At 39.5% G+C, this 15557-nt stretch overlaps 1 protein-coding gene across 1 annotated transcript in view; it reads left to right on the top strand.

Annotated features, from left to right (window-relative positions):
* Positions 1-1223: 1223 nt before the first annotated feature.
* Positions 1224-15557, top strand: part of TMEM241 (transmembrane protein 241) — a gene marked incomplete at both ends in the record, with an annotated part of 16587 nt that continues 2253 nt past the window's right edge. Inside the window, 6 exons of the mRNA XM_009697791.1 lie at positions 1224-1270; positions 3858-3935; positions 8336-8417; positions 11572-11649; positions 13037-13062; positions 14480-14531. Coding sequence (XP_009696093.1) covers positions 1224-1270; positions 3858-3935; positions 8336-8417; positions 11572-11649; positions 13037-13062; positions 14480-14531 — 363 coding nt within the window. The remainder of the gene's footprint in view (positions 1271-3857; positions 3936-8335; positions 8418-11571; positions 11650-13036; positions 13063-14479; positions 14532-15557) is intronic.

Raw genomic sequence — 15557 nt, 5'->3', positions numbered from 1 at the left:
AGTGATTAGTTAAACAGAAAGGGGCTAGAAGAGCTGCCAGATTGCATCATGCAGCACAAAAGGTACTTGGCTTAACTATGCTTGAGAGGAGGTTGGAAGGACTTTGACATAGGGCCTCCTTTTTCAAATCTGAATGTAGGTTTTAGTATAATAAAGTTAAAAATAACCAGAATATAGACCTTTCAGTTGTTGCAGGTGGTATGTAAACACAAGTGGGGGTACAGACATGTGTAGGTGTACCGTCCTGATTTAAAACCCATGTGGCAGTTCTGACAAGTGTATGTGTAGTATGACCCGTTGTGAATCAGCATACCTTGTCTCTATATGTTGAGGCCAGCTTCTTAGCAATGCCCCCCCGCCCTGCCCCAACGTAAAAACTGGACCTTGCAAAATGCTCAGCATAGCTTCCTCTCTGTTAAAAGTTTTCAACTTCTCCTTTTGCCACTGACAGCTTCTGCTGGCTTTGGGAAGGAATGGCACGTACCTGTCCTTTCTTCTGCAGAAGCTTCAGTCATTCTTCTCCTTTGCAGAAATAGTATTTACATACTTCATTACGGGAAGTTGTTAGATCCTGGTATACATATCAAAAGGTGTATGTATTTATGCCGTGTATTTGCATATATACATATATAGTGGGAAAAGACACTAGCATTCATACGCACAGAGCCTGACAAAGCATGCTAAAGCAATGACGCAGAGGCTTTGCTTTTCCCCCCCGTGTATTACATCTCTAAAGGGCTTTATGGGCTGCTTAATATTTTACACAAAATGGTGTATGAACGGAATGTTAAGTCTGCAAGATGAATTAATCATCAGGAGACAATTATGTTAAGATTATTGGCCTTGATTCTGCCAAAGGTTGCCACTGTGGTATGATAAGATTTTAATTGACAAGTGCTTGTATCTTTTTTTTTCCTATTAATCCTTTTCGCATTCAGTGCAATGCATGGAGTGTGCTCAGAAAGTGAAAGAGCCTTCTCTCCATCCGTCAGTGCGTCTGCTCCATACCTCATGTATTTTAGTGTCTGCTGCCTTCCACAGTGACTGGGGCAGCATCCAGCAGTTCTGGCATGGGAAGAGAAATTACTAAGATTTTTTTTTTTGTCATTTTATTTGTCTTTATTTTGGTAGAAACTTGTTGTGTTTTGTTGCTCTTGTGGTTGTTTGCTAATGTTATAAGCTGTAGGTGTTTGATGTCCATTAATTTGGTATTTGTTTTTCAGTATGTCCTGTCTGTCCTGAAATTTACCTACCCTACCCTTTTTCAAGGGTAAGTACTGTTTTAAGAATACAGTTGTCTGAAAAATTACTTTAATCGGTAAATGTCTTGCTCTTCCATGCTGAAGTTAGCTTTAGTGCCTCTTGTCATTACTGGCTTTTGGCTGTCTAGAGAACATTCTTCATGAAGCCTCAGTAAAGCATTAATGAATGTGTCTTGCTTAATTTTTGAATGTCATGGTAGTGATGTAATTAAGATATATAGACTCCATCATTTCTCATTTTTCTGAAAGTCTTACGCTTCAGCATAGAAAAGTGGCAATTATAGTACAGCCTGTCTTTGGAAATGGCACTCATGGATAGTGTGCAGTTGTGGTGTATACTTTCACTATGCTAATGAAAACCAACCTTAAACCCATCTTTAGGCATACACAAATACCATGTTGCTTATTTTCATGCTTAGCCTTTGTTATAACTCTGCATCACAGGTCTCTAGCATATCTTAATGATTGTAATGAGAAATCTAATGTTTTGTCAAGTATCCATATATACCATCAGTGCTCTTAATATTTTGTGAGACGTTTAGTGAAAATCTGGCCTCTTTGGAGTCAAGACTTCCTCCATTTCCTCCTTTGAGATAATGGTAACATCTGCAGACACTGAATGTCTTTAATTCCTTTACTGCTGCTTAGCATGGCTTATATTTTTGCCTGACTTGCAGCCCCAGGACTATGATCAGCTGTAGGAATAATTGTCCTGGGAATCTCCATTGTCCTTGAGTGTACTTAGCTCTATTAAATATGCAACAAATGCTTTCTTCAGTTTTGGCATACACACAGAGACTGTCTGTTGGACAAGGCTTTTATCGTATGGGGAAAGGGTTTTGAGCAATGTATGTAAAATACAAGTGTGGTAAGTCAACAGTAAAAAAGCATATTTCAGTGGCATGCAACTACCTTATGGTATCTGTGTTACCACAGTGATTTCCTTTTTCTGTTATTTGGAAATGCATCTCAGCATCCTCATATTTTTCCGTAAGTTCTGGCTTTTAAAAGTGACCTTTCCTTTAAAATTATTAAGTGGCTCAGATGTTCTTTCATTTAGAGCTATGACAGATGAGCAAAGGAGGAAAAGAATGTTATTCTCAGTTCATGCTGGTATTGTTCGTTGTTATTGTTTTTGTTCCCTAAATAATCTAATTGCATAGTGCTGAGCCTCTGAAACTGTTACTAACTTCAACTTCTGACCTTAAAACCTGAGACAAGAGGAAATTCTTCACAATAAAGTTGATGGGAATTCATCACTGGCTTGGAGTAGAGCACAGTCAAGCCTGCAGCAAACATCAGGGATACCTGGCTTTTAAACTCTTATATGCTCCTCATCTAAAAAAGGTGAAGTGAGCTGTGATGGTAGCATTGAATAGTCATCATACCCATGTGGACAATGAGCTCGCTCTTCTCTGACACTGTCCAACTGTATGTAATACTGTATAGAGTGAATATTTGTTTATTTGTGTATGTGTGAGAGAGATTTTAAGTAATTGCTTAAAGGCATTGCAATGAGTGGGAATAATAAATAGAACCATTCTATACCTATTACAGATGTAAATGTGATTTAACACTGTAATACAGTACCTCTGTCTGAACTATGCTAGATGTTCAAGGATTTTCACCCAAGAAACGTGAAACACCTCTCTGAGAACCACTAGTTTAAGGAATAAGGAAGCTAATATGTTATTTTAAAGCTTAAAAAAAATAATCAATGTGCATCACTACTCATTTTAAGTTGTCTGCAAGCATTTCTAAGGCATCACGTATTATTTCCATAGTAGACTAAGGAAGACCTTTATGGTAGGATAAGTCATTAGATAAGTCAATGCAGAATGTATGTAATTGTTACATACCTTTTCAATGAGAAAAACACAGTATTGTGGTTTATATGCAAGGTTATCTGTCTGTAAAGATGTTTTCTCTAGAGGCTCTGAATCAGAGGCTAATGCAGCGTAATGTTATTGTTGATGACACTTCACTTGGTGCTTGCTACAGAAGATGTAGGGGGGGAATAAAAAGCAGTCTGAGTTTGAGGGAGTTTGAAATCTAAGCCCAGCATGAATAACCATGGGAAGTCATAGAGCTAATGTTTGAAACTACTAGGACGACACACTTCATCCTTGGGGCTTATTACTTCAGCTGAAGCGAGTCTTTGAATCCTGAAATCATGTTTATTTGTTCTAACAATAACAGTTTATGTATAAAAGGATAGTCCTTTCTTGTCACAAACCTGCCTCACTTGCATCTTCAGATCATGGCTGTAACATCACTGTTATTACTGTAAACCTTTTGTGGGAAGAGATGATACGATGGGGATTCAGTAACATGACCAAGGTAGTTGTGGTAGATGGTAATTTACAAAACGTTTGAAACGGGAGGTGGAGGCACTGGAGTATTAGAAACTTTGGAGGAAATGAAGGCCCACAAAAATGAAAGATTCAAAGGGGAATAGTGGCATCCCTGGTAACCTAGAGAAATAGTAGGTAACTAGAGTCATCAGTGTGGTGTGAGAATTTCTGTGGATTCTAAGGTCATGTTCCACATGGTTTAAACAAACAATTCAGACGTGCTATTTTGTTTCTATTTCAGGTGGCAGACATTAGTTGGTGGACTTCTGCTTCATGTCTCCTGGAAACTGGGCTGGGTGGAGATAAACTTGTGTTCAAGGTACTGTGGGGTTTTCGGTATCTGCCAAATACTTATTTTCTGTAGCTGGGTTTATGACGTAGTTAAGTTGGTTGTAGAAGTTACTAACTTGCTAAATATAAGTTGGGGGGTGTGTGCGTGTTCTGCTTCACAGACATAGGAGAGATCTTTTGGTTTAGTCCAATGAATGTTCAATGACACAGACTTCAACTGATTACTAATATAAAGTGGATTCAGTTTAACCTTGGTAAGACAATCAAAAAAGCATAACCATTAGGGAAAACTGTACAGATGACTTGTCAAACCGTCTGTCCACATCTCTTCCTTGGATTATTTTATAGTATTATAAGAGAAACCTTGGTAAAGTTAATTAAGAGCATTGACACACCCTTCCGCAAAACCTTGGTGTAGTGAAGTCTGCAAAAGTGATCTGCCTTTTTCTTGAAGAGCTGTGTCCTATAAATGGGAATCATTCACTGTTGCCTAACTCTGGCATTTATAACTGCACAGCAAGAGCAGCCATTGCAGTACAGGATTGATATAATAATCAAACTCCAAATTAAAAGGTGCTTCGTAGACAAAGATCATCTGCTTGAACTGAGTGTGACGGCAACTCAGAAGAGTTGTCCAGCATACTATACTCTGCTCAGGTGGATCCATTCTGCGATATGGAATGTGGCATATCGCTTTTATTTTGCAAGATAATATAATTTAGAAGATATATGCCCACAGCAATTGTTCAATCTCCATCTCTAGAGATACTCAAAACTTTACTGGACAATGACCTGAGTAATGTGACTTGACTCTGAAGCTGCGAGGGATTGGACTGCCATTGGGCTGCCAGATGACTGCCAGAGTTCCCTTCTAATGTATCTTTTTTCAGTGATTCTCTATTAGCGAGTGACAACTGATGAATTTTCTGTTTGGGATTCAAACAGTAGACTTGGAAAACTGAATCTCCTCATTTGGAATGAAATCCTGCATGTATGTCAGAAGAACCAGGCTATGTTCTGTTTTCATGTCCATGCAAGTGACTACATCACCACGGAAACTTAAGCAAAGCTGTAAATGGAAACAGAATTTATCTTCGTGTCTTCAATCTGCAGTGTAGATAAAATGAGGATATTGGTGTAAAAGCTGTCAGTGATATTGGTAGAGGCAGGATTAAGCTCCAAACCTTACTTTAGTGGCAGCTACTGATGTATATATATTGTTATCAAAAGTATATTGTTCATGCAGATTTTGTCTTCACAGAACAGTCTAAAGGAATACAGCCATCAGTAATGTTCTTTTTAGTTCAACTTCTCACTAGATGATTACTTTTGCTTTAAATCATGAAATTAAAGAAGTTGAATCTTTTTTTCCAGCTTGGAAAAGATATTTTCATTTTTTCAAAACTTGGAAGACGTTAGGGAAAATACTGGTCAAGAACCATTTTCTGCTGTTGAAGAGGATGTTTTTATCTAAGAAAAATGTTGATGAAAAATGAGTTCGTGTTTTGACTTCAGGCCACTAGATGTCAGCCACACCATAGGAAAAGTGGTCAAAATACATCTTGAGAAACCTCTTTGTTAGTTTAGCTAATACAGAATGCCTGTTCTAGAATAGGCTGAATGAAATGACCAGAATTAATTGACATGTTTTGGCTATAATTCAGCCAACTACTTAAGCATGAGTTTAAACCTGTCTTTCTTCAGAAGAATTAGGCACACGCTTTAATACTTTGCTGAACTGGACTTGTAGCATGTATCTCCTGTTTTAAAAACAAAACAAAACAAAACCCTGCCAAAACTCAACCAAACAAAAAACTCCCCAACAAACAAACATAATGTCTCGAAGCTTCTGTCTACTGCTTCCTCTCAAGCTCCTTCCCCCTTCAGAGCTGATTTTTCTCAGTACTGCCACTGGGATAAGGACATTTCCACCCCTCCTTACAGAATATTTGTCTCTAAATCTATCTGTTGATTTGGGTTTTTTTTGTGTATGTGTAAGATACTTAAGAATACCATATCCAGTCCCCAGTCTTGTCATGCTTCAAATGATAAACTGCCACCCATTTGTTTATTTCCCCAAAGTCTCAGTATTTCTGTCAAGTGGACTGATCTCATATGCTTTCTGAGCCAGTTCAGGTTATCCCAAAGTGTCTGAGCAGAATTATTTTATTACATAGGGATCATCACCCTTTGTCTAAAGTCCGGTACACTAGCTTCACAATAAAGACCAAATAAAAACATATTGCTTAGAGTAATTTCTCTTAGGTTTTGTGGATATCCTGCTTTTCATTTGCTTCTCCCCAGTACTCCCAGCTGTAAGGGACTCTGTCACCATCATCGTTGCTTCTAGCGGGTGAATGGTGACTGTCTACAAAGCTTGTATCCAAAACGAGGGCCCTGTGGAGCACGGGGGAATATGTGTAGCATCTGCATAATGCTTCCAGCGCTGCAGTCTGCTGCCCAGCTCCTGCCTAACCCTTGTAGGCTCATAAGTCCTATGTGTTCTGGTCGGCATTTCTTGTACTGCTGAATTTTCCCCACAGCTAAGCAGCAGCTCAGAGCCTTGCTTAAACCAAAGCTCCAAAATGTGGTTTAGGGGAACCAACCCATTGACTTTAGTGGGCTTTGCATCTAGCCCTACAACCACAAACTCATCAGTTCTTTTGTGTCACTGAGCTTTCCTGTTTTGCATGTACATAACTGTGTTGCCAACGTAAGAAGATACTAATTGGTTTACATACAAGACAGATTGTTGGTGCTGACACGTTACATCAAACATTCATGCATTCTTTTTCAGTCCTGAAGTTCACACTTGGCAGCATCAAATTCTACCCTTACATCATGGAAAAAGCATCTGAAGTCCTTTTCCATTGCACTTCACAGTATTGCATTGGAGATGAAGATATATTTGGGATTCCTAGAATTTGGTGGTGGGAAGCATGAAAGAGTGGTATTTGTATGTTCGAAATGAAAATTCATTTTTCATAGTGTGTTCCTTTCATCTTCCCAGCCCTCCTTTCTTTTCTTCCCTTCCCCTTTCTTCCATCTGTGGCAGTTCCAATGGGGCGGGGTATTTTTGTTGGTGTCTGATGTGAACTCGTTGGTAATGAGATATGACAGTTTTAGATCCTGGTCTTGGTGAAATTCCAGTTGAAGTCAATAACCTTAAAAGGAACAGTGTTTTTATAAAAAATGATGGTGACCACCCCAAAAACCAGAGCAAATATTTATGCCAATGAAAGGATCTAAAGATTACTCTATTTTCATGACCCTGGGTTTTTGGTTGAGTATCTTAGAGAATTATACACAAAAAAAGAGAAAATGTGATTTTTTTTTCCTTGTCTGTGTTTACATGAATCTTTGGACATGTTTTATCTTTGTTCAGACTGTTCTGATTTCATCGTTTAGTGGTCTGTTTTTCTTACTGTTCCATGAAGTGTGGTAGTGTAGTGGTACCTATAATTTCATTTTAAATCTTATATACTAGTTGGAAGTGTAATCCAAATTAAGGAACTACAAGCAGTTTGGTTTTGTTTTCAGAACCAGCATTATTCACTAACATTTTCTTGACTTTAGTTCAAAGCCTGGGAAGAGCGAATGGAGGTAGCAACGTCTTCACTCCTGGGAAGCCTTTGGATCAGGCTTTTAGATCACTGCTACTCCTTTGCTCAAAATCTTACATTATTCTCTCTGAAATTTACCACCTACCTGATCCCTTTTTCCCCTCGAGTACCAAGATCAAAAAAGGAAAAATGCAATTCTGAAGACCCTTCTCAGAACTGAAACCTGACCCTACTGCAATAACCATGGCTAAAAAAAAAATCGGATCAATCTGATGACTTCATTCCTCCATTAGTTGTTAAACTGCCTCTAGGAGTTTGGCTTAGTCAAAGGAGTATCATTAGGAAATCTCAAGAGAGAGGCTCCCACAGAGACACTCTGATCTTTAGGAAGAATCTCTTTGTAAATCTGGCTGAGAAATGAATGTGTGGGTGGGCAAGTGTATTTGTACATAGTGAAAATGTGTGGTGTCTCTGCAAGTGCGCCATTTTATGTCTTCGTTTGTCAGTTTTTCTTCCTTTTACAGCATATCAACGAAATTAGTTGAAATTTCTCTTCCTTAAATGCAATAGGAGTAATTACTATGAAAGAAACAATTTTGGAGGGAGAGGAGCCAGGGAAGGAGTAAAAGAAAGAAAATGTATCTGCAGATAGTTCCTATCTGGCATTAGATTAAGTGATTCATTTCTGTGTCAGACTTCTTTAGTAAATGGGAGGAATACTGATTAATCAGACAATGAATTTAATATGCACGCCTTTGAAATTTATGTACATATATACATATTATTATATTCCTTGCAAGCAACTGTTGCTGACTGTATGTAAACAGAATGTGGTGAAGTAATGGGATTTTAATTGTTTTCACAGGTCTGAAATCCTGTCATGGCTTCCTGCTTCAGTACTTTTTGTGGGCATTATTTATGCTGGCTCGAGGGCGCTGTCTAGATTGGTAAGAAACGCACAATAGAAGTCAGTTCTTTATTACCTCTACTTTATGAGCAAAGAACATTCCTTTCATACAAGGTGTTTAATGCTGTTCCTGGGCTGGGGGTAAAGAAGGGAGGAGGGGTTTAAATAATACATACACTATTAGTGGTGCTACAGCAGCGATCCAATCCCACCAAGTGTAGAGCAGCATCAAAAAGCACCTCGGTGACAGTCCAGAGCTCTCAGCATTTCTCCGGAGTACTCAGTGTTTTGCAGAACAGATCCTCAGTGGCCTGGGTTGTGCAAGCAGGGAAGAAGCTGAAGAAGTTACTAGCCATAACTTTGCAAAAGGGGGAATGGGGCTGTGGGATCTGTGGGAAATCCTTCCAGGAAAAGGATGAAGACCATTTCAGTGAGAGGCTTTTGATGCTTTACAGGATTTGAAAAAAATAAATTGAGAGTTGGAAAGAGGTTATGGGAAGGGTTAGATTAATCAGTTTTATGATCCATTTGAATTATAATAACCTACCAGATGTTTAGAGGATATCAAACCTGCTTTCATTAAAGTTGAATGCTTTTTATTTAGAGTGATATAGTCTTCTTAAAAAAAAAATTGATGACAGGAATTTTTTTAAAAAGCAATGTTTTACTGCTGTTATGCAGTCTGCATGGCCAGATTCTACACTAGTTCCCTTCTGCATTCTATCAATGCATCTTAATCTAACGCCAGAGCCAGCTTGCTCCTGCCAGCTCACTCCTGCCTCCCCCAAGGAGGATCAAAAGGGAATTTTTGACAAGATTCTGCTTGTAGCGATCCCTTGAACATCCCAGTGGAGAGGTAGGGCAGAAAAGGACAGGAGGCCTCTGTCCTCGCAAACAAAGTTGGGGGCTTCATCTCGGACCCACGTGACCTTGGGAAAGCACAGGCATGTGCTCAGAAGCCCCATGCCTCCAGATGAGCTCTGTCTCAGGGTGGTTGCATTTGCTTCCTCTTGGTTCCTTGTCAAAGCAAGTTCCATTGGGCTTCTCTGGTGTAAACTGAGCAAAGATCCCCGAGGAGAGCCCTGCCTGGAAACAACAATAAAGCCTTGGCAGCAGCATGGTTTCTGCCTGCTTACCTGGGAGGTGGAGGAGGTATGAATCACATCCTCTCTGCTATTTCTTCTTACTTCCTAGTCATCCTGTAAGTTACCTTGTTTCCCTCCTGTCCCTGCTCCAGTCGTTCAGGAGTGAGATGCACTGGAGTGGCAGAGGGACTGTGAATGGTTTTGATTTGTGTCCCAAACCTTGCTTAAGGAGCATCTCCCATTTCTGAATGGCTTTTTGTTGTACATGAATGGGGATTTAGAGGCCTAATTCTGTGGCCGTTTTAGGAGGAAAGACAAAAGGGCAAGTAGTCTTAGGCCATAGTTGTTATGGAATGCCTTGTACTGGGGCTAAATTCAGTCCTGCATAGAAACTTTACTTAGAATAACTTTGCGTACATCAATTTTATGACACAGTGAGAAGGAAAATGGCCTCTCCCAAACTTGTACCTGAATTGGCTCACCTCAGCAGCATATTTGAATTAAGTGGGTTTGTTCCTAAAGCAGAAATTATGTGCACTTTTTGGATCAAATCCAAGGAGAACCACTTTCAAACACTCCTGTATGCTGCCAGGGCTACAATCTCTGTTTGTGCCTCTTCCTAGAGGTGCTGGCAGTCTCCCCTGCCCAGGAGTTCAGGGCTGGAACTGGAGGAGGACTGCTTAGCTCTGGACTGTGATGCATTAACAAAAATATGCAGAGCTGTGAGCGGAGGTTTGTACAGAGTCTATTCACCCTGCCTGCCCAACCAGTAAACCTTTCTTTTCGTAAGCGTTAAGCCCACTCACAAATTTAAGAAATACTCACATCAAAGGCAATAGACATATGGAGAAGGTTAACTGGGCTAGGCAGACTGGAGCTGTTGTTGGCTCCAAGACACATTTGGAAGAGCCAAAAGCAGGGAGGAGGAAAGAAAAACCCAACAAATTGGCTTCACAAAAGGAAGAATGTAAATTTTGCTGTCAAGTTTCCTTGTGTATGGTTATTTCTTGTATTTCCTGTTATTGTATCAGGCTCAGAATGCTTATGTTAGATACTTCTGGTTTTATGTTCTCAGTTGTCCAGCAACAGGGTTGAGAATTGGTTTTCAGAACTGATGAAGCTGGGGCTGACAACTTCACACCAGTTGTGTTTGTGTGATTTTCATTCCTTGTTAATTTAGAGGTGTTAAAAGTTATCTTGGTGTAACTGTTGTGTTTATGGATCTATTCCAGTTGTCGTTATGACTTAAAATGTTTAATTAGTGATGCTTATCTGGCTTTATGGGAAAGAAAAGAAAAATCCAGAAAACACAGTTTTCTGAATGCGAAGTTGAATTTAAGAGGTATTTGCTGCTTATATCATCTGACACTTAAAAGGCATGGACATCATTGAGAAATTAACTCATTCTCTACTCATCTGATTTAAAAACTGCGCACAAGTGGGGAAATAATGCTTCCTAAAACTGCCTTAGTCTTTAGATTATCTTAATTGGAGCAGAGAATTACTTCTGTTTCAACTGTCTGAGAGACCATGGATCTGATTTGGAGGAAGTATTATGAACCACTAATCCTGGTTGGGTTTGCCTGGGGCAATGCATGTTTGATTCATTATTGTTATCAGTGGGGTTTGTTTCTTAATGATTTCATGTTGGGATGGTGTCCAGGTACCTCAGTGGGTGTAATTTCAACATCACTTGTGTATGAACTATTAACATTTCTACCCTAATTTCGAGCAGCTCTTCCTAGCAGTAACTGCAAGCAATCACCTAAAATCATCTTGCCTATAGTTCTGTTGCTAGGAGTCACGCTGTATTCTTAGTACCAGTGTACAGAGATGGGAAAACTAGTAAAAAATGTTTACTGTGGAGGCTGCAGATATTTGAACAGAGATGCAAAACTAGAGTCAGAAACCTGGAGCAAATCTCACTGAGGTAACTGTGTACAAACAAACCGACTGAGGACTCAAAAGTGGGAGAAGCAGCAAGCAGGGTCTGCATTTACAGATGCAGATTTAAACCCATGGGACAGCTGTCCCTCAGAGGAATGCCCTTTCCTACGTGTGTGACTGTTCTGGGTTGATTTGGGCATTTTTGTTCTCTCCCAATGGCAGCCAATCCCAGTGTTCCTCACCGTGCACAATGCAGCAGAAGTTATAACCTGCGGGTTCCAGAAGTTTGTGCAGAAAGAGGTAATTGATCTGTTAATTGATACATTCAAAGTACCTCCTGTGTACCTTGTGACAAGACACTTAATTTCTTTTAATATGTGCATTAGTGCCATGTGCTTTTCTAGTCTCATTGTGATAGCTATTAATTAATGAGACCCAGAGAGAGCTTTGCTGTTGACAAGTACCTATATGGATGTTTTCTTTTCTCCTTTAGTTGATGAAACACTACAAATATGTATCACCAGTTTGATCTACATTTTTAAGACTGGCTTGATCCTGCTTGTTTTTTCCTTTTGAAAATTAATATCCCCTTTCTCTCATGCCCCATGTAAAAATCCCATTGTTTGAACTGAGAGGGAGGAGGACTGGATCCTTAGATCTAACCACTATAATATATCTAGTGTATTGTGTAATTGCAGATAGGGCACATCTCCACGTGAAATGTGGGAAAAACAGTGCATTTTTGAATTTGTTTTGAATGCTTGAGAATCTCTCCCAAGACCTATTAAAGTCAGGAGAATAATTCCAGCACCCTTTAGTAAGAGTTGGGTTTGTTTCTCATGGACTGCATCGGGAATCCTTCTTTTTAGGCTACGAAAAGCTTTTCTAATTGACCAGAGAGCTGCTTTGTGAGGTAACACTGGGAAATCATTCATTGCAAAGTCATTTCTACAGTGGCCTCTGGCTTGCTGTGGAAGGGATCTTCCATTCATTATGTCTGTTGTGTATATAGAAGACAAATAAATGGCCCATGTTTGCTACTCCTAACAAACTGAAGAGGTCACTAAGGTTATGCCTGAGGGAGGTAGCAGTGTGTACCACAGCATGTCCCTGTGGCATTGTCCTCTGGTTAGTGTCCCTGTCAAAGTGTTTCATATTTTCCTTCTAGCTCACATGCTTGTGACTCCTCTCTTTAAAAACAAAAGCACTGTGGACGAGGATAATGCAAACACAGATCTTGCTGGGAAGCTTCTGGGGAATCATTTTGGACTAAAGGAATGGGAAACTCTTGTGTGTTTAGACCAAGACTGATTTGGCTGGGGTAGTACCTAGTTAATTAGGAATACTCAGTAATTGAGTACATACAATACACAGTTTTGGTATAGTTGAAATTAAGTTTGAGGACCAGGTGTAAAGTTCATGTCTGGTTTTAGGTTTACCTGCTGGTAAGTAATATGAAAATATAAATAAAGTTGAAGTAGGCTAATCTGTAATCCTGATTCTTTTTTACAAATTAAATTTGCTGAGCAGTGCTCAAACGTAATGGACTGTTGAATGTTGCTCACTGGAGTTTTAATGTGTTTGGTGTAGTAAGGTCTTCACTTTCCTGTTTTTGGAAGGAGAAAGCACTATTTCACCATTTTTATTTTTAAATTTTATTTTTTTAATCATACTTTCTTTTTTACAGCAGACATCTCATCTGAAAGTCTGTAGGTAAGCTTTTATAACTGCTCAGATTCAGATTCAGACTTGTTTTGGCTCCAGCTTCTGTATTTGCTTCAGATAATGGCGAACCAAAACAATGAAGCATGTAAGGCACATTCCTGTGGGCGGTGAGCCTAAATTGCAACATAGGAGTAATTAAATATTTTTAAAATGTATTTTTTTTAAAACAATTGCTTACATAGATGCATTTTTTTTCTCCTTATAAAAATAAAAAAAGCCAGAAGGCCAGTCTTCCTGAATAACAAAGCAGTGCTTGTAAGAATGTTTTGGGAAAGGACATGGAAACTGGGTTTGAAGTTCCAGTGGGTAATCGTAAACAGTAAGAGAAAGATAATTAATGTGATAGAAAATAGCTAAAGAAAGAAAAGACGAGTGATACTTGGTTCTGCTGGAATCATTCATATTAAGCTATACAACCTACCAACCCTCGTTGGCCCTAGTTGTTTAGGCTTCAAAAAGAAGATAGAAAGGGACAAAGAGAAGTCAGCCAGTCATGTATTAAAAGTTTCATTCTACTCCCCCATCCCCATGAAGAATGCTTATTTGCTGTCTTCCACATTCTGTAATCTTTTAGCTGTACTTAGAGTGGATAATGTTGGGTTATTATTTGATGTACTTAAAGGCACCATCTTCCTAATTTCTCCTTGTTGTTTCCATTATCTGACTTACTGTGGCCTTGTTTTCACCACTGGATTATTGTCAAGGATACCAGGTTTTTTATCATCGTTATTCTATCTTTTCCTGTGACCCTAGAGAGCAGGGCAATAAGCTGCAAAAGCAAAAGTTTGTTATTATTAATAATGACAGTCCACAGAAATTCCACATCAGTGTATTCAGTGTAGCCTGTAGAAATACTAAGTTAGTCACAGGTTGAGAATTTATTTAGTCCCACTCGGTGGACTAGGGGAGGGCTTGTACTGTCCTTAAGCCATTTCTAGCGTAATACCACTCAGTCCCACTTTGCTCTGTGTTCTGGAGTTACAGCATACCTTTTAATGGAGCCACCCCTGCTGGAACTGTTGTAATAGGCAATTCACCTTAATGAAAGAACTTTCTGGGAGCCGTTCACAGCCAGAAATTGGTTGATTTCGGCTTTTTGAAGCAGCCTAGGGAAACCAGATGGCAAGTGAAGAATAATATTCCCTACCAAAAAACTTGTTTTCATCACTGCTGAGATGTTTTGTGCTGCTTCGCTTCTCATACAACTTTGCTGTGTATAAGTTACAAAGAGTGCATGATGTAAAACTTAATTTTGGTGGCAGAAATTACTTTTAAAACATAGAATAAAAATTAAGCAAATGAAATGTCAGTGTAAAATTGAGTGGAATTGCCTATACTTTACTGAGAGTACAAATCCAGGTTATGAGTTTTTTGTCTTGTTCGGTTGTTTTTCTCTTCTCCACAGTGTGCTGTTCCTGCTGGTAGCAGCAGTGTGCCTTCCTTTATGTGACACGCAGGTGAGCTCTACTTTGTAAAACAGCTCTGGTTAGATCTTGATGTTTGACATCTTATTAGCATATGAGGGATGCAGCTTTTACTTTTAAGCTAGAGTGGGATTCCTGCAAAGGAATTGTAAGTGTGGCCTATTGCTGTGTTGTAATCTTGCAGGTTTTAATGTGTTTGCATCATGGTAAAACCTTTGAGCACTGCAGACATGCACATCTTTGGTGAAGCTGGTGGCTGGGGAAACCATAGTTTAACTTCATATAGGGCTTAGAGTGAATCACTTAGATTTGAATTAATTGCATGTACTTTCAGAAGGTTCCTAAATTAGCTTTGTAATCACTCTACATGCTTCCTGTAGCTATTGGAGAAAGAAAGGAAGTACATCCAGAGAGGAGCTCAGTTCAGCAAAGATCTGTTCCTTGGAGGTGCTTTTCTCTTTTGGAGACTTAGGAAGGCTACTTCCTTGGTTTAGATACTTCAGTTAATACCTGAAGTCAGGTGGGATGAATCTAGGAACTTGTCTGGATGCATCTGATCAAATGTAGCCATCAGAAGTGTTGCACCTTCATGGTCCACGGTGCAGAGGAGCAACTTCTGGTGTGTAATTTGTCTCCCCTGAAAGCAGACATCTAAAATATGCCAGGTGAACTCTTCTCAAAAATGTGTATTTTTTCCTCACTGATTGTGAAAAGAGCCTGCCTTGCTCAGACGCAGATATCTGTGTAAAGAACTCTTTTGGATACTCTGTGGTTAGTGAGAGTCTTGGGGAGAGAGACTGCTTAGCTGCTGCAGGGGCTGAGGAGAAAGGAGCCAAGACAAAAACCTGAGAGATGTTCCTCTGATCCTCTTGCCCCTCCCTGACTGCCAATACAAGACTAAGCAAACTGGGGTCCATATTCTCAGATTGTTTAAAATGGTGTACCTATCTGAAAGAAGTAGAGCTATCGTCACCAAAACTAGCTGAAAGCCTGGGTGACTGGCATATGCCAGGTCTCTAAGTGGGACAGGAAAAAGTTCAGTCTTCCTAGTCTTCTTTC

This window comes from Cariama cristata, unplaced genomic scaffold, assembly GCF_000690535.1.
Source record: "Cariama cristata isolate BGI_N322 unplaced genomic scaffold, ASM69053v1 scaffold12893, whole genome shotgun sequence".
Taxonomy (NCBI): Eukaryota; Metazoa; Chordata; class Aves; order Cariamiformes; family Cariamidae; genus Cariama; species Cariama cristata.
This window is presented reverse-complemented; position numbering and strand designations above follow the sequence as displayed.